Source organism: Cherax quadricarinatus, chromosome 11 (genome assembly GCF_038502225.1).
Source record: "Cherax quadricarinatus isolate ZL_2023a chromosome 11, ASM3850222v1, whole genome shotgun sequence".
Classification (NCBI taxonomy): domain Eukaryota; kingdom Metazoa; phylum Arthropoda; class Malacostraca; order Decapoda; family Parastacidae; genus Cherax; species Cherax quadricarinatus.
In genome coordinates, this window is record NC_091302.1 from 5874295 (window position 1) to 5894761 (window position 20467).

General features: G+C 45.8%; 1 protein-coding gene across 1 annotated transcript in view; it reads right to left on the minus strand.

Moving 5' to 3' along the window:
• LOC128687496 (osmotic avoidance abnormal protein 3-like) overlaps positions 1-20467 on the minus strand; it is a 238803-nt gene that overhangs the window by 174909 nt on the left and 43427 nt on the right. The window contains exons 2-3 of the mRNA XM_070083939.1: positions 1078-1308; positions 515-655 (exon numbers count right to left, since the gene is read on the minus strand). Of these exons, the coding sequence (XP_069940040.1) occupies positions 515-592 (78 nt within the window). The 5' untranslated portion in view covers positions 593-655; positions 1078-1308. The remainder of the gene's footprint in view (positions 1-514; positions 656-1077; positions 1309-20467) is intronic.

Here is a 20467-nt window from a genome sequence, read left to right on the forward strand (position 1 = left end):
TAGGAAGGACATTTTAATGACTTATAAAATAATGAGAGGAATTGACAAGGTGGATAGGGACAGAATATTTCAGAGATGAAGGCAGCAACCATACGTAACTTTGAGAAGAGATATGACAAGGCTATTAGAGCAGAGAGGAAGAGTGGATCTAGTAGCAACCAGCGAAGAGGCGGGGCCAGGAGCTGTGAACCTCCCCCTCGACTCCCTCCACCCCTCCCCCTCGACTCCCTCCACCCCTCCCTCCCCCTCGACTCCCTCCTCCCCTCCCCCTCGACTCCCTCCACCCCTCCCCGACGACTCCCTCCAACCCTCCCCCTCGACTCCTTCCACTGCCCCTTCACCCCTCAACTCCTTCCCCCTCCACTCCTTCCAATCTCCTCCCTCGTCTCCACCCGTCCATTCCCCCACCTCTCCGTTCCCTACCTCTCCACTCCTTCCCTCTCCCTCCACTCATCTCCCTCTCCACTCCAGATCTTTCTCCCTCTTGTTCAATGTTCTTGTTCAATGTTCTTACCTCACAACCCAGATCTTTCTCTCTCCTGTTCATTGGTCGACATCTGACGATCACTTTGACAGTCTCTGCTGAGGCCATCTTGACCACGATCTTGACCACGATCTTGACCACGATCTTGACCACGATCCGTCAACTGGCAAGCTGAGCAACATATACCTTGTTAATATTATTATTATTATTATTATTATTATTATTATTATTATTATTATTATTATTATTATTATTATTATTATTATTATTATTACTATTATTGTCATTATTATTATTATTATTATTATTATTATTATTATTATCATTATTATTATTATTATTAATTATTATTTTTATTAATTATTATTATTATTATTATTATTATTATTATTATTATTATTATTATTATTTTTAATCATCAATTATTATTATTATTATTATTATTATTATTATTATTATTATTATTATTATTATTATTATTTTTAATTATCAATTATTATTATTATTATTATTATTATTATTATTATTATTATTATTATTATTATTATTATTATTATTATTATTATTATTATTATTATTATTAGAGTACTTACGAGTATCAGCAGTGGGGGTTGCACTAAGTGGTGAGTGTGTAGGTGGTGGTATGTAGTGGTTTAGCAGTGGCCACTCTGAAGTTAATATTGGAGGTTGTGGTGGTGGTGATGGTGGTGGTGGAGGTGGTGGTGATGGTGGTGGTGATGGTGGTGGTGGAGGTAGTTGGTCTAGTGACCACTCCAAATCTTCATCATCGTCCATCCTTCATGTTTCGCCCATCAACAACATTACTGTGAGCAGAGAGAAACGTGCTACTGAGAAACGTGCCGATAGTGATCAGCTTTGTAACATTATTAGGATTGTGTAAATGGTGAATGTTACACACACACACACACACACACACACACACATACACACACACACACACAGGAGCTCGGACTCGACCCCCGCAACCTCAACTAGGTGAGTACACACACACAAAGGCCGGTACTGTTTCTTGAATGACATGACAGAAGAAATGAAATAGAAGTGTCTTTGTTCGCAGATGATGTGAAACTAACGAGGAGAATACAAGAGGATGAGGACCAGGAGATGCTACAAAGGCATCCAGACAGGCTGCAAGCTTGGTCTTACAAGGGGCTATTGGAGTTCAACCCCACCAAGGTAAAGTCATTAAGCTTAGGTAAAGACAAGGAAGACTGCAGACGGAGTACAGGCTCCGGGTCAAATTATATATATATATATATATATATATATATATATATATATATATATATATATATATATATATATATATATATATATATATATATATATATATATATATATATATATATAAATATATATATATATAAATAAACAAATTTCAGCTTCTGGAATTAGAAATAGTTAATACTGGAGTAATAGTAAATTGAACTCCGTGGCACTTATGTGTTAAGAACATAAAAATATAAAAATGAAGGAACACTGCAGTAGGCCTACTGGCCCATACTTGTCAGGTCCTCAAATACAGCTCTATCACCCAAACTCACCCACGTTCTCATGACCTTCTGTAGGTCGGTAGGTCATTACCTGGACAGATGAGTAAGTGAAGGATGGAGTAAGGGAAGGAAGGTCGGATGGAGGGAGGGAGGAAGAGAGGGAGGGAGAGACTTACTATGCTGCTACCCTTCCTGGAACACAGTGTGAATCGATCATTAAATGTCACACACACTTGTGGGTGCCGTCAGCTTAAAGATAATCACCAGAAATACAAAACAGACACAAGCTCCACAACGGGCTTTCAGACAAACTATAGCTCAGAAGAGAGCTTTACTAAATCACCCTATAAAGCTCTACACGATGCAAATCTTGCTCCCAACTCAAAAAAAATGCCCTCAAAGTTTAATATTTTTTTCGTGAGATATCTTTAATTAACATCCAGGTAGCGGTAAACACGGTTCTCTGAAGCATTTAACATTTACAAGTATTGGCAGACTCCACACAGCCAGATAACCAACTCCTTGCTTGGTTCATGGACTTTCAAGACTATCTACTATACGACAGTCAATAAGGTTGCATGTCACCTGTACACCATACTGCAGCTTTTTGTTGGGTTATTATTGGCTTTAGGTGTGTTGCTGCTGTTGATCCCCAAGCACTAATAGCATAGGTGAGGTATGGATAAATAAGTGAGTGGTATAGTGTGAGAAGGGCAGGTTGCTGCACGTAGTATCCAAGATACGATACTACGTGCCACAAAATACTTTAATACCTAATAAATAGCGATTAATGTTAATTCTCAGCGTATATACACAGAGAGATACGCACCTCCCAGTGTATATACACTGAGATATACTCCTCTCAGCGTATATATATTGAGAGATATATTCCTCTCAGAGGACTTAACTGAGAAGCCTAACCTAACCTAACCTAATCTAACCGAACCTAACCTAACCAACCTAACTTAAACTAACCTAACATAACCTATCCTAACCTACCTAACCTAACCTACCTAACCTAACCTAACCTAACCTAACCTAACCTAACCTAACCTAACCTAACCTAACCTAACCTAACCTAACCTAACCTAACCTAACCAAACCTAACCTAACCTAACCTACCTAACCTAACCTAACCTAACCTAATCTAACCTAACCTAACCTAACCTACCTAACCTAACCTAACCTAACCTAACCTAACCTAACCTAACCTAACCTAACCTAACCTAACCTAACCTAACCTAACCTAACCTAACCTAACCTAACCTAACCTAACCTAACCTAACCTAACCTAACCTAACTTAACGTAACCTTACCTCGCTATAATGAACGTAATGTATATTTATGTGTCTGTATATATATATATATATATATATATATATATATATATATATATATATATATATATATATATATATATATATATATATATATATATATATATATATATATATATATATATATATAAATGTATATAATTGTTCTTGAGAGGGAGAGATATCTTTTAAAATATTAATAGGATATATATAGGAAGAAAACGTGAAATAAATGATGAAAAAAGAAGGTAGGAAGAAGGTGAATGAAGCATAAATAAGGTGGAAGGAAGGGGAGAAAACATTGTTATAAAGAATTCAAGGAATAAGTGAGATGGAAAAGAACGTGAGGCAATAATGTGGACACTGTGTGGAGGAACACTGTGTGGAGGTACACTGTGTGGAGAATCACTGTGTGGAGGAACACTGTGTGGAGAATCACTGTGTGGAGGAACACTGTGTGGAGGAACACTGTGTGGAGGAACACTGTGTGGAGGAACACTGTGTGGAGGAACGCTGTATGGAGGAACACTGTGTGGAGGAACACTGTGTGGAGGAACACTGTGTGGAGGAACACTGTGTGGAGGAACGCTGTATGGAGGAACACTGTGTGGAGGAACACTGTGTGGAGGAACACTGTGTGGAGGAACACTGTGTGAAGGAACACTGTGTGGAGGAACACTGTGTGCAGGAACACTGTGTGGAGGAACACTGTGTGAAGGAACCCTGTGTGGAGGAACACTGTGTGCAGGAACACTGTGTGGAGGAACACTGTGTGGAGAAACACTGTGTGCAGAAACACTGTGTGCAGAAATACTGTGTGGAGGAACACTGTGTGGAGGATCACTATGTGGAGGAACACTGTGTGCAGGAACACTGTGTGGAGGAACACTGTGTGGAGGATCACTGTGTGGAGGAACACTGTGTGGAGGAACACTGTGTGGAGGATCACTGTGTGGAGGAACACTGTGTGGAGGAACACTGTGTGGAGGATCACTGTGTGGAGGAACACTGTGTGGAGGAACACTGTGGAGGAACACTGTGTGGAGGACCACTGTGTGGAGGAACACTGTGTGGAGGAACACTGTGTGGAGAAACACTGTGTGCAGGAACACTGTGTAGAGGAACACTGTGTGGAGGATCACTATATGGAGGAACACTGTGTGCAGGAACACTGTGTGGAGGAACACTGTGTGGAGGATCACTGTGTGGAGGAACACTGTGTGGAGGAACACTGTGTGGAGGAACACTGTGTGGAGGATCACTGTGTGGAGGAACACTGTGTGGAGGAACACTGTGTGGAGAAACACTGTGTGCAGGAACACTGTGTAGAGGAACACTGTGTGGAGGATCACTATATGGAGGAACACTGTGTGCAGGAACACTGTGTGGAGGAACACTGTGTGGAGGATCACTGTGTGGAGGAACACTGTGTGGAGGAACACTGTGTGGAGGAACACTGTGTGGAGGATCACTGTGTGGAGGAACACTGTGTGGAGGAACACTGTGTGGAGGATCACTGTGTGGAGGAACACTGTGTGGAGGAACACTGTGTGAAGGAACACTGTGTGGAGGAACACTGTGTGCAGGAACACTGTGTGGAGGAACACTGTGTGGAGATACACTGTGTGCAGGAACACTGTGTGGAGGAACACTGTGTGGAGGATCACTATGTGGAGGAACACTGTGTACAGGAACACTGTGTGGAGGAACACTGTGTGGAGGATCACTGTGTGGAGGAACACTGTGTGGAGGAACACTGTGTGGAGGATCACTGTGTGGAGGAACACTGTGTGGAGGAACACTGTGTGGAGGATCACTGTGTGGAGGAACACTGTGTGGAGGAACACTGTGTGGAGGATCACTGTGTGGAGGAACACTGTGTGGAGGAACACTGTGTGGAGGAACACTGTGTGGAGGAACACTGTGTGGAGGAACACTGTGTGGAGAAACACTGTGTGCAGGAACACTGTGTGGAGGAACACTGTGTGGAGGATCACTATGTGGAGGAACACTGTGTGCAGGAACACTGTGTGGAGGAACACTGTGTGGAGGATCACTGTGTGGAGGAACACTGTGTGGAGGAACACTGTGTGGAGGATCACTGTGTGGAGGAACACTGTGTGGAGGAACACTGTGTGGAGGAACACTGTGTGGAGAAACACTGTGTGCAGGAACACTGTGTGGAGGAACACTGTGTGGAGGATCACTGTGTGGAGGAACACTGTGTGCAGGAACACTGTGTGGAGGAACACTGTGTGGAGGATCACTGTGTGGAGGAACACTGTGTGGAGGAACACTGTGTGGAGGAACACTGTGTGGAGGAACACTGTGTGGAGGAACACTGTGTGCAGGAACACTGTGTGGAGGAACACTGTGTGGAGGATCACTGTGTGGAGGAACACTGTGTGGAGGAACACTGTGTGGAGGAACACTGTGTGGACGATCACTGTGTGGAGGAACACTGTGTGGAGGAACACTGTGTGGAGGATCACTGTGTGGAGGAACACTCTGTGGAGGAACACTGTGTGGAGGAACACTCTGTGGAGGAACACTGTGTGGAGGAACACTCTGTGGAGGAACACTGTGTGGAGGATCACTGTGTGGAGGAACACTGTGTGGAGGAACACTGTGTGAAGGAACACTGTGTGGAGGAACACTGTGTGGAGGATCACTGTGTGGAGGAACACTCTGTGGAGGAACACTGTGTGGAGGAACACTCTGTGGAGGAACACTGTGTGGAGGAACACTCTGTGGAGGAACACTGTGTGGAGGATCACTGTGTGGAGGAACACTGTGTGGAGGAACACTGTGTGGAGGAACACTGTGTGGAGGAACACTGTGTGGAGGATCACTGTGTGGAGGATCACTGTGTGGAGGAACACTGTGTGGAGGAACACTGTGTATAGGAACACTGTGTGCAGGAACACTGTGTGGAGGAACACTGTGTGGAGGATCACTGTGTGGAGGAACACTGTGTGGAGGAACACTGTGTGGAGGAACACTGTGTGGAGGATCACTGTGTGGAGGAACACTGTGTGGAGGAACACTGTGTGGAGGAACACTGTGTGGAGGATCACTGTGTGGAGGAACACTCTGTGCAGGAACACTGTGTGGAGGAACACTGTGTGGAGGAACACTGTGTGGAGGAACACTCTGTGGAGGAACACTGTGTGGAGGATCACTGTGTGGAGGAACACTGTGTGGAGGAACACTGTGCGAAGGAACACCGTGTGGAGGATCACTGTGTGGAGGATCACTGTGTGGAGGAACACTCTGTGGAGGAACACTGTGTGGAGGAACACTGTGTGGAGGTACACTGTGTGCAGGAACACTCTGTGGAGGAACACTGTGTGGAGGATCACTGTGTGGAGGAACACTGTGTGGATGAACACTGTGTTAAGGAACACTGTGTGGAGGAACACTGTGTGGAGGAACACTGTGTGGAGGAACACTGTGTGGAGGATCATTGTGTGGAGGATCATTGTGTGCAGGAACACTGTGTGGAGGAACACTGTGTGGAGGAACACTGTGTGGAGGATCACTGTGTGGAGGAACACTGTGTGGAGGAACACTGTGTGGAGGATCACTGTGTGGAGGAACACTCTGTGGAGGAACACTCTGTGGAGGAACACTGTGTGGAGGAACACTGTGTGGAGGAACACTGTGTGGAGAAACACTCTGTGGAGGAACACTGTGTGGAGGATCACTGTGTGGAGGAACACTGTGTGGAGGAACACTGTGTGGAGGAACACTGTGTGGAGGATCACTCTGTGGAGGAACACTGTGTGGAGGAACACTGTGTGGAGGATCACTGTGTTCAGGAACACTGTGTGGAGGAACACTGTGTGGAGGAACACTGTGTGGAGGCTCACTGTGTGGAGGAACACTGTGTGGAGGAACACTGTGTGGAGGAACACTGTGTGGAGGAACACTGTGTGGAGGATCACTCTGTGGAGGAACACTGTGTGGAGGATCACTGTGTGGAGGAACACTGTGTGGAGGAACACTGTGTGGAGAAACACTGTTTGGAGGAACGCTGTGTGGAGGATCACTGTTTGGAGGAACACTGTGTGAAGGAACACTGTGTGGAGGAACACTGTGTGGAGGAATACTGTGGAGGAACACTGTGTGGAGGAATACTGTGTGGAGGATCACTGTTTGGAGGAACACTGTGTGAAGGAACACTGTGTGGAGGAACACTGTGTGGAGGAATACTCTGGAGGAACACTGTGTGGAGGAACACTGTCTGGAGGAACGCTGTGTGGAGGAACGCTGTGTGGAGGAACACTGTGTGGAGGAACACTGTGTGCAGGAACACTGTGTGAAGGAACACTATGTGGAGGAACACTGTGTGGAGGAACGCTGTGTGGAGAAACACTTTGTGGAGGATCACTGTGTTTAGGAACACTGTGTGGAGGAACACTATGTGGAGGAACACTGTGTGGAGAAACACTGTGTGGAGGAACACTGTGTGGAGGGACACTGTGTGGAGGTACACTGTGTGGGGGAAGGAGGAGCACTGTGTGGACGGAAGAACACTTTGTAGAGGGAGGAAGGAACACTGTGTGGAGGGAGGAACACTGTGTGGAGGAACACTGTGTGGAGGAACACTGTGTGGAGAAACACTGTGTGGAGGAACACTGTGAGGAGGAACACTGTGTGGAGGGACACAGTGTGGGGGGAGGGAGGAGCACTGTGTGGAAGGAGGAACACTGTGTTGAGGGAGGGAGGAACACTGTGTGGTGGAAGGGAGGAACACTGTGTGGAGGGAGGAACACTGTGTGGAGTTAGGGAGGAACACTGTGTGTAGGGAGGGAGGAACACTATGTGGAGGAACACTGTGTTTAGAAACACTGTGTGGAGGGAGGAACACTCTGTGGAGGGAGGGAGGAACACTATGTGGAGGAACACTATGTGGAGGAACACTTTGTGGAGAAACACTGTGTGGAGGGAGGAACACTGTGTGGAGGGAAGGCGGAACACTTTGTGGAGGAACACTGTGTGAAGGAACGCTGTGTGGAGAAGCACTGTGTGGAGAAAGGGAGGAACACTGTGTGGATAAAAGAAAACTGTGCGGAGGGAGGGAGGAACACTGTGTGGAGGGAGGGAGAGACACTATGTAAAAGGAGAGACACTGAGTGGAGGGAAGGAGAGACACTGTGGAAAAGGAGAGACACTGTGTGAAGGGAGGGAGAGACGCTGTGTAGAGGGAGGGAGGAAGAGACACTGTGTAGAGGGAGGGAGGGAGAGACACTGTGTAGAGGGAGTGAGAGATATTGTGTGGAGGGAGGGAGAGACACTGTGTAGAGGGAGGGAGAGACACTGTGTGGAGGGAGGGAGAGACACTCTGTAGAGGGAGGGAGAGACACTGTGTAGAGGAAGGGAGAGACACTGTGTGGAGGGAGGGAGAGACACTGTGTAAAGGGAGGGAGAGACACTGTGTAGAGAGAGGGAGGGAGAGACACTGTTTAGAGGGAGGGAGAGACACTGTGTGGAGGGAGGAAGAGACACTGTGTAGAGGAAGGGAGAGACACTGTGTAGAGGGAGGGAGACTCACTGTGTCGAGGGAGGGAGAGACACTGTGTAGAGGGAGGGAGAGACACTCTGTAGAGGGAGGGAGAGACACTGTGTGGAGGGAGGGAGATACACTGTGTAAGGAGGGAGGGAGGGAGAGACACTGTGTAGAGGGAGGGAGAGACACTGTGTGGAGGGAGGAAGAGACACTGTGTAGAGGAAGGGAGAGACAATGTGTGGGAGGGAGGGAGAGGCACTGTGTGGAGGGAGGGAGAGACACTGTGTAGAGGAAGAGAGAGACACTGTGTAGAGGGAGGGAGAGACGCTGTGTGGAGAGAGGGAGAGAGGGAGAGACACTGTGTAGAGGGAGGGAGGGAGAGTCACTGTGTGGAGAGAGGGAGAGACACTGTTTAGAGGGAGATAGCGACACTGTGTGGAGGGAGGGAGAGACACTGTGTGGAGAGAGGGAGAGACACTGTGTAGAGGGAGGGAGAGACAGTGTGTCGAGGGATGGAGAGACATTGTGTGGAGAGAGGGACAGACACTGTGTGGAGAGAGGGAGAGACACTGTGTAGAGGAAGGGAGAGACACTGTGTGGAGAGAGGGAGAGACACTGTGTAGAGGGAGGGAGGGAGAATCACTGTGTGGAGAGAGGGAGAGACACTGTTTAGAGGGAGATAGAGACACTGTGTGGATGGAGGGAGAGACACTGTGTGGAGAGAGGGAGAGACACTGTGTGGAGAGAGGGAGAGACACTGTGTAGAGGGAGGGAGAGACACTGTGTGGAGGGAGGGAGAGACATTGTGTGGAGAGAGGGATAGACACTGTATGGAGAGAGGGAGAGACACTGTGTAGAGGAAGGGAGAGACACTGTGTGGAGAGAGGGAGAGACACTGTGTGGAGAGAGGGAGATACACTGTGTGGAGAGAGGGAGAGACACTGTGTGGAGAGAGGGAGAGACACTGTGTGGAGAGAGGGAGAGACACTGTGTGGAGAGAGGGAGAGACACTGTGTAGAGGGAGGGAGAGACACTGTGTGGAGAGAGGGAGAGACACTGTGTAGAGGGAGGGAGAGACACTGTGTAGAGGGAGGGAGGGAGAGACACTGTGTGGAGAGAGGGAGAGACACTGTGTGGAGAGAGGGAGAGACACTGTGTATAGAGAGGGAGAGACACTGTGTAGAGGTAGGGAGAGTCACTGTGTGGAGGGAGGGACGGAGAGACACTGTGTGGAGAGAGGGAGAGACACTGTGTGGAGAGAGGGAGAGACACTGTGTAGAGAGAGGGAGACACGCTGTGTAGAGGGAGGGAGAGACATTGTGTGGAGGGAGGGAGAGACACTCTAAAGGGAGGGAGGGAGAGACACTGTGTGGAGAGAGGGAGAGACACTGTGTGGAGGAAGGGAGAGACACTGTGCAGAGGGAGGGAGGGATGGAGAGACACTGTGTAGAGCGACTTAGGGAGAGACACCGTGTAGAGGGAGGGAGTGAGGGAGGGAGAGACACTGTGTAAAGGGAGGGAGGGAGAGACACTGTGTTGAGGGAGGGAGGGAGAGACACTGTGTAGAGGGAGGGAGGGAGATACACTGTGTAGAGGGAGGGAGGGAGAGACACTGTGTGATGAGAGATACACTGTGTGGAGGGAGGATTTACACCCTGTGTTTCTCTGGTATATAAACACACAGTACACGTGTCTCATCGTGGAAAGAAACACAGTTCTGGGAACTCTGTTATAACCCGACACCACCTGAAGCCGCCTGTGTACTCACCTAGTTGTACTCATCTAGTTGTGGTTGCAGGGGTCGATTCACAGCTCCTGGCCCCGCCTCTTCACTGGCTGCATGAGCTTTATCATACCTCTTCTTAAAGCTATGTATGGATCCTGCCTCTACAACAACACTTCCTATACTATTCCACTTCCTGGCAACTCTGTGACTGAAGAAATACTTCCTAACATCCCTGTGGTTCATCTGAGTCTTCAACTTTCAACTGTGACTAGTCTTGTTTCAAACCTTTACACTTTCTCTAGTTTACTTAAACGCTTGGCTAGGTGTGGGCTCCAAACTGGCGCTGCATACTCCAATATGGGCCTAACGTACACGGTGTACAGGGTCCTGAATGACTCCTTAAGATGTCGGAATGCTGTTCTTAAGTTTGCCAGGCGCCCGTATGCTAGTCCAGGTAAACACAGTCAGCCCATCCAAGCCTTTCTTAATCTCTTTCCATAACTCTGTCATAATAACTTAGCAAATTTGAAGTACGTCATTATTCACACCAAAAGTCAAATTATTTACCACTTAGTATTTCACTATTCTCTAAGAGTTGCATTCGTCTTAAATGTTTATTATAACAATTATAAAGCAACACTTCTCAATCTGAGAGGCCTAAAAGTGTCTCCCTTGTCACTTTTTTTTCAATATAGGCTCAACATGTGCCATCTTCCATGTGTTAGTTGAGTTACCTTCCTATAGTCAAGTAATAATTATTATCATCTGTACGTTCTTTTAAGTAGTAATTAGTGTACAGGGAGGATAACATAACTAATCTGCAGGTTGTTGTAAGACAGTGTTCCTGTCTCCTCCACTACCCTCTCTACTGTCACCGTCTACTAGCACTGTCTTTACTTCCTCTTTACTATCGTCTACTAACAGTTTCTTTACTTAATCTTTACGTATATCTTCACTTCGTTTTTTTCTTATTTCTTTAATTATTCTTTACTTGTTTCTTTGCTTTCTCTTTACTTACAAAAATAGCCTCTAAATCATCTGTTTATCTGGGGTTAAAATCTTTGTCATGATAAATATCTTTAATGAACACATTGAACCTTTCTGTTCAGGTCTTCACATTGAACCTTTCTGTTCAGGTCTTCACATTGAACCTTTCTGTTCAGGTCTTCACATTGAACCTTTCTGTTCAGGTCTTCATATTGAACCTTTCTGTTCAGGTCTTCATTTTGAACCTTTCTGTTCAGGTCTTCATATTGAACCTTTCTGTTCAGGTCTTCATATTGAACCTTTCTGTTCAGGTCTTCATATTGAACCTTTCTGTTCAGGTCTTCACATTGAACCTTTCTGTTCAGGTCTTCACATTGAACCTTTCTGTTCAGGTCTTCATTTTGAACCTTTCTGTTCAGGTCTTCATTTTGAACCTTTCTGTTCAGGTCTTCATATTGAACCTTTCTGTTCAGGTCTTCATATTGAACCTTTCTGTTCAGGTCTTCATATTGAACCTTTCTGTTCAGGTCTTCACATTGAACCTTTCTGTTCAGGTCTTCACATTGAACCTTTCTGTTCAGGTCTTCACATTGAACCTTTCTGTTCAGGTCTTCATTTTGAACCTTTCTGTTCAGGTCTTCACATTGAACCTTTCTGTTCAGGTCTTCATATTGAACCTTTCTGTTCAGGTCTTCACATTGAACCTTTCTGTTCAGGTCTTCACATTGAACCTTTCTGTTCAGGTCTTCATATTGAACCTTTCTGTTCAGGTCTTCATATTGAACCTTTCTGTTCAGGTCTTCACATTGAACCTTTCTGTTCAGGTCTTCACATTGAACCTTTCTGTTCAGGTCTTCATATTGAACCTTTCTGTTCAGGTCTTCATTTTGAACCTTTCTGTTCAGGTCTTCATTTTGAACCTTTCTGTTCAGGTCTTCACACTGTGTAATGTTAACAACGCCTGTGTAATATTGTTAACTGTTTTATAATGTTGTTAACTGCGGTGCAATGTTGTTAACAACCGTTTTGTAATGTTGTTAACTGCTGGGTAATATTGTTAACTTCTCTGTAACTTGACTTGCGAAATCGTAATGACACGATTGCAAACAACCCATACCACGGGTGGGGTTTGAACCCGCGACCAGAGAGTCATAAAACTCCAGACCGTCGCGTTAACCACTGGACCAGTTAGCTTCAAGAAGACTCGTCCAACTAGGTATATTTCTACACCATAGGAAGGTTAGCACAGGCACCTCTGTGACCACAAATACAAGTTTTTACAGACGTGACGATCTGGAGTTTTGAGACTCTCTGACCGCGGGTTCAAACCCCACCCGTGGTATGGTTTGTTAACTTCTATGTAGTGTTGTTAACAACGGTTTTGTAATGTTAACAACTACTGTGTAATATTGTTAACTGTTGCGTAATGTTGTTAACAACTATTGTGAAATATTGTTAACAACTGCTGTGTAATGTTAACAACTCCCCTGTAATGTTATACCTCTACTATACCTTTGATGAGTTCCGAGAGTTTTTCTACTCTCGGAGCCCGGCCGTGGACCAGGCTCGACTGGTGTTTGCCTGGTCAACCAGGCTGTTGCTGCTGGTGGCCCGCAGCCCCACATGTCCATCACAGCCTGATTGATCTGGCACCTGATGAAAATACTTGTCCAGTTTCCTCTTGAAGACTTCTACACTTGTCTCAGCAGTGTTTCTGAAATCTTCCGGTTAGATGTTGAATAATCTGGGGCCACGAATGTTGATACAGTGTTCCCTTACTGTGCTCACCGCATCCCTGCTTTTCACTTGATTTATCTTGTACTTCCTCTCACATCTCTTGCCCCAGTATGTTGTTAATCAGTGTGGAGATTTAGGACCAGGTCCTCGAGTACTATCCAAGTATATATCATCATGTATCTCTCTCTCCTTCATTCTAGTGAGTACATATTTAAGACGTAGCCAGTATTATAAGTGCATTATTGGCTCTATGCGGGCCGTAAATTATCTCTGTGTTACAGCCCCGATATTTCTCCTGCCCTGAATGGGGTAGTCAACACTGAGTAAAATTCCACATCAGGGAGCACTAGCGATTTGAAGTGTCACCACTGATACTATTTTCCCCTGGTTGTTGTGACTTTCTCGTTATTATGTTCTTTGAAGAATGGTCAGCTGGCATAATAATTTCTAAGTCTTTCACGTGTTCTTTTCGATCTATTTGACGTTACTACTGAGTTTTGTACACAGTGTTCCCTTTGAGTTCTTCATTCTTTCCTTATTTAAGCAGCTGGAACTTATCACCACTGAACGTCACGGAAACACTTCTTATGTCTTCCTGTAATTTTTCAGTGTCTTCTACCGAAGTGGCTTTCATGTTTATTTACCTCACACACCACAGCAAGGAACAATATTACCTCACACACCACAGCAAGGAGCAATATTACCTCACACACCACATCAAGGAACAATATTACCTCACACACCACAGCAAGGAACAATATTACCTCACACACCACATCAAGGAACAATATTACCTCACACACCACAGCAAGGAACAATATTACCTCACACACCAGAGCAAGGAACAATATTACCTCACACACCACAGCCAGGAACAATATTACATCACACACCACAGCAAGGAACAATATTACCTCACACACCAGAGCAAGGAGCAATATTACCTCACACACCACAGCAAGGAACAATATTACCTCACACACCACAGCAAGGAACAATATTACCTCACACACCACAGCCAGGAACAATATTACCTCACACACAACAGCCAGGAACAATATTACCTCACACACCACAGCCAGGAACAATATTACCTCACACACCACAGCAAGAAACGATATTACCTCACACACCACAGCAAGGAACAATATTACCTCACACACCACAACAACGAACAATATTACCTCACACACCACAGCCAGGAACAATATTACCTCACACACCACAGCAAGAAACGATATTACCTCACACACCACAGCAAGGAACAATATTACCTCACACACCACAACAAGGAACAATATTACCTCACACACCACAACAAGGAACAATATTACCTCACACACCACATCAAGGAACAATATTACCTCACACACCACAACAAGGAACAATATTACCTCACACACCACAGCAAGGAACAATATTACCTCACACACCACAGCAAGAAACAATATTATCTCACACACCACAGCAAGGAACAATATTACCTCACACACCACAACAAGGAACAATATTACCTCACACACCACAGCAAGAAACAATATTATCTCACACACCACAGCAAGAAACAATATTACCTCACACACCACAGCAAGAGACAATATTATCTCACACACCACAACAAGGAACAATATTACCTCACACACCACAGCAAGGAACAATATTACCTCACACACCACATCAAGGAACAATATTACCTCACACACCACAACAAGGAACAATATTACCTCACACACCACAGCCAGGAACAATATTATCTCACACACCACAGCAAGAAACAATATTACCTCACACACCACAACAAGGAACAATATTACATCACACACCACAGCAAGGAACAATATTACATCACACACCACAGCAAGAAACAATATTACCTCACACACCACAACAAGGAACAATATTACCTCACACACCACAACAAGGAACAATATTACATCACACACCACAGCAAGGAACAATATTACATCACACACCACAGCCAGGAACAATATTACCTCACACACCACAGCCAGGAACAATATTACCTCACACACCACAACAAGGAACAATATTACCTCACACACCACAGCAAGGAACAATATTACCTCACGCACCACAGCAAGGAACAATATTACCTCACACACCACAGCAAGGAACAATATTACCTCACACACCACAGCAAGGAACAATATTACCTCACACACCACAACAAGGAACAATATTACCTCACACACCACAGCAAGGAACAATATTACATCACACACCACAGCCAGGAACAATATTACCTCACACACCACAACAACGAACAATATTACCTCACACACCACAGCAAGGAACAATATTACCTCACGCACCACAGCAAGGAACAATATTACCTCACACACCACAGCAAGGAACAATATTACCTCACACACCACAGCAAGGAACAATATTACCTCACACACCACAGCAAGGAACAATATTACCTCACACACCACAGCAAGGAACAATATTACCTCACACACCACAGCAAGGAACAATATTGCCTAACACACCACAACAAGGAACAATATTACCTCACACACCACAGCCAGGAACAATATTACCTCACACACCACAACAAGGAACAATATTACCTCACACACCACAGCAAGGAACAATATTACCTCACACACCACAGCAAGGAGCAATACCACCTCACACACCACAGTAAGGAACAATGCCACCTCACACACCACAGCAAGGAACAATATTACCTCACACACCACAACAAGGAACAATATTACCTCACACACCACAGCAAGGAACAATGCCACCTCACACACCACAACAAGGAACAATATTACCTCACACACCACAACAAGGAACAATATTACCTCACACACCACAGCAAGGAACAATATTACCTCACACACCACAGCAAGGAGCAATACCACCTCACACACCACAGCAAGGAACAATGCCACCTCACACACCACAGCAAGGAACAATGCCACCTCACACACCACAGCAAGGAACAATACCACCTCACACACCACAGCAAGGAACAATACCACCTCACACACCACAGCAAGGAACAATATTACCTCACACACCACAGCAAGGAGCAATACCACCTCACACACCACAGCCAGGAACAATATTACCTCACACACCACAGCAAGGAACAATACCACCTCACACACCACAGCCAGGAACAATATTACCTCACACACCAAAGCAAGGAGCAATACCACCTCACACACCACAGCAAGGAACAATATTACCTCACACACCACAGCAAGGAACAATACCACCTCACACACCACAGCCAGGAACAATATTACCTCACACACCACAGCAAGGAGCAATACCACCTCACACACCACAGCAAGGAACAATGCCACCTCACACACCACAGCAAGGAACAATACCACCTCACACACCACAGCAAGGAACAATACCACCTCACACACCACAGCAAGGAACAATACCACCTCACACACCACAGCAAGGAACAATGCCACCTCACACACCAGAGCAAGGAACGATGCCACCTCACACACCACAGCAAGGAACAATGCCACCTCACACACCACAGCAAGGAACAATACCACCTCACACACCACAGCAAGGAACAATGCCACCTCACACACCACAGCAAGGAACAATGCCACCTCACACACCACAGCAAGGAACAATGCCACCTCACACACCACAGCAAGGAACAATACCACCTCACACACCACAGCAAGAAACAATACCACCTCACACACCACAGCAAGGAACAATGCCACCTCACACACCACAGCAAGGAACAATGCCACCTCACACACCACAGCAAGGAACAATACCACCTCACACACCACAGCAAGGAACAATACCACCTCACACACCACAGCAAGGAACAATACCACCTCACACACCACAGCAAGGAACAATGCCACCTCACACACCACAGCAAGAAACAATACCACCTCACACACCACAGCAAGAAACAATACCACCTCACACACCACAGCAAGAAACAATACCACCTCACACACCACAGCAAGAAACAATACCACCTCACACACCACAGCAAGCAAGAAACAATACCACCTCACACACCACAACAAGGAACAATACCACCTCACACACCACAGCAAGGAACAATACCACCTCACACACCACAGCAAGGAACAATACCACCTCACACACCACAGCAAGGAACAATACCACCTCACACACCACAACAAGGAACAATACCACCTCACACACCACAGCAAGGAACAATACCACCTCACACACCACAGCAAGGAACAATACCACCTCACACACCACAGCAAGAAACACTGCCACTTCACACACCACAGCAAGGAACACTGCCACCTCACACACCACAGCAAGGAACACTGCCACCTCACACACCACAGCAAGGAACAATACCACCTCCCACACCACAGGAAGGAGCAATACCACCTCACACACCACAGCAAGGAACACTGCCACCTCACACACCACAGCAAGGAACAATACCACCTCCCACACCACAGGAAGGAGCAATACCACCTCACACACCACAGCAAGGAACACTGCCACCTCACACACCACAGCAAGGAACACTGCCACCTCACACACCACAGCAAGGAACAATACCACCTCCCACACCACAGGAAGGAGCAATACCACCTCACACACCACAGCAAGGAACACTGCCACCTCACACACCACAGCAAGGAACAATACCACCTCACACACCACAGCAAGGAACAATACCACCTCCCACACCACAGGAAGGAGCAATACCACCTCACACACCACAGCAAGGAACACTGCCACCTCACACACCACAACAAGGAACAATACCACCTCACACACCACAGCAAGGAACAATACCACCTCACACACCACAGCAAGGAACAACACCACCTCACACACCACAGCAAGGAACACTGCAGTAGTGGACACCTTCCAGGACTTACTAGCTAGCTAGCAACGAGTTATTTATATACATTACTGACTGCGGTTTATTCAGTCATGTTCCTGTAACACTTCCAACTGTGTTTATCAGTGTTTATGTCAGCTGAGTAAAGAGGTGAAGTTATTTTTCTCACTCCGCTTTATTTAGTTTTATTAAGGGGAAGTGTACGAGCGTCAGCAGGTGTCTTGGACCTACACTAGCACAAATATCGACTATCTGCCCTGCTGGTGGTGGTTGAAAGTGACATATCAGTGTCCTTGCTACTATGTAACTTACTGTATCGATCACTGCCTCTGGGGTGAGGCAGGAGAGAAGGAGGTGGACATGTTGTTTTTTATGTTATGCCATGGCGACACTCTACCCTTGACTGCTGAATGAACTCTGCTAGGACTTACCTCAGCTAGGACCTGCCTAGTATGGGCCAGTAGACTTGCTGCACTGTTTTTTTCATTCTTATGTTCTTATGTGACAGCACTCTGTAGTGGAAGCGGCATGTGCTGAGTGCAGAGACAGGCGTTTTTACTAGATTCAACTCATTTAGCTCTCAGTCATTTGGTATTCTTACTGAAGTCGATGCATGCTGTACGCCACCACTGCTCTGCGTGTAGTTTTAGCCAGCCAGAAGCAAGGTTAGTTAAAGGTATTTAAGGTGAGCTGAGCACTCTAGGACGAGTGTGGTTAACCAGGTGCTGAGGCCTTCAAAATGCTTCAGAGGGATGATTGGTGGCCTGAAAGAGAGGTCACCAGACTCACTCTTGCCCCTGACTGGTTAACACTATACTCAGATGTGTCTCTGTTATTACTGTAGTAGCCCAGAGTTCTTTCTAAAATACTAATCACTGTAAGTTTAACTGGTCCACGAACTCCGTACTTAGTTATATATAAAAGTAAATATATTCTGGATTTTGGAATATATGTTAAAACAAAGTTATTTTTCACTATACGAGTATTTCATCCTTCGTTTATATTGATTTTTGAACGCAATAAAAGTTTGGTTTATAAAAACAAGTTGGTACTACTGGTACTTGATCAGGTACTTGATCAGGTACTTGGTCAGGTACTTGGTCAGGTACTTGGTCAGGTACCTAGGGTGGTGGTAGCTGTCACTGGCATTTCTTAAGTAACCTGGTAGTGTTCTCAGATACCCTGGAAGAAGGCATAATTAAAAACCAGTTACTCTCAGTGTCGACTCTCGGAGAGCCAAATGTTTTCTTCGCCTCCACCACCATGTATGAAGGTTAGAGGTAAATAATGTAAACCGCGGAAGATCTCAGGGATTTTGAGTCACTTGTTTTCCAGGAATTCGGGACTACAGGTTCTAAAGGCCTTCAGAAAGAACCCCGAGAGAACAGCTCTCTTGGTTCTTGTGGAGTGGTGACTCTTGGTTCTAGTGGTGTGGTGAGACAGGCCATGAATGAGATTGTTCTGGGTGGTGGGTGGACGGTACACACTAAGGTGAAGGCAGTTGCTTGTAGTAGTGTTACTGTGCATAAGAAGTTCCAGGAAAGAAAGAATGTTGTGGTTTTCCTCTTTTGTAAGTTGAACTGAATGGAATGTTCGGCAGCAGTGATATCGTCTCTGAGCCAGGAGAGAGAGAGAGTGAGAGAGAGAGAGAGAGAGAGAGAGAGAGAGAGAGAGAGAGAGAGAGAGAGAGAGAGAGAGAGAGAGAGAGAGAGAGATCAAGTTTGTGATGTTGAGTATGTCACTGGACCAACCTTACTCATGATATCCCAGTAAGGATGATGTCAGGGGTGTCTCCCACTGGCTGGGGGAGCCAATGTCGTGACCACAGGTAGTTACGTGTGTGGAGGGTCGTTGCTCCCACACTCTCCACACTTCCCACCTCTTTAGGCAAATACACATACACTTGCAAAGTTGGGACAGTTAATTTAGGCTACGTTTCACCTCAAGGACAAACCTCATTGAAGCTTGATAAAGCTCCCAGCGAATAAGTGATTACTGACATAAATATCCCAGTCGTACTCTCAGCTACCACGTCCATGACGCAACCTACGTTATGACACGAACATACGAACTTAACGATATGTTCGTGAGCTGCGAGCTGGTGGCCACACTTATTTAGTGACCGCCTGAGTGTTCTAGTAAGGGTGTTGGCCAACTCTAGTAATAAGGCAAATAACTGCTCACGACTAGTGGGAAAATGAACACAGATACGTGCAATTGGGACACCTTTACTATTCTGTCCATGTATCGTATTAATAAAGTCACTGAGTGGAGAAACGTCTACAAGTAAAGATACCCAGATGTTGCACATGTGTCTAATTCATCAC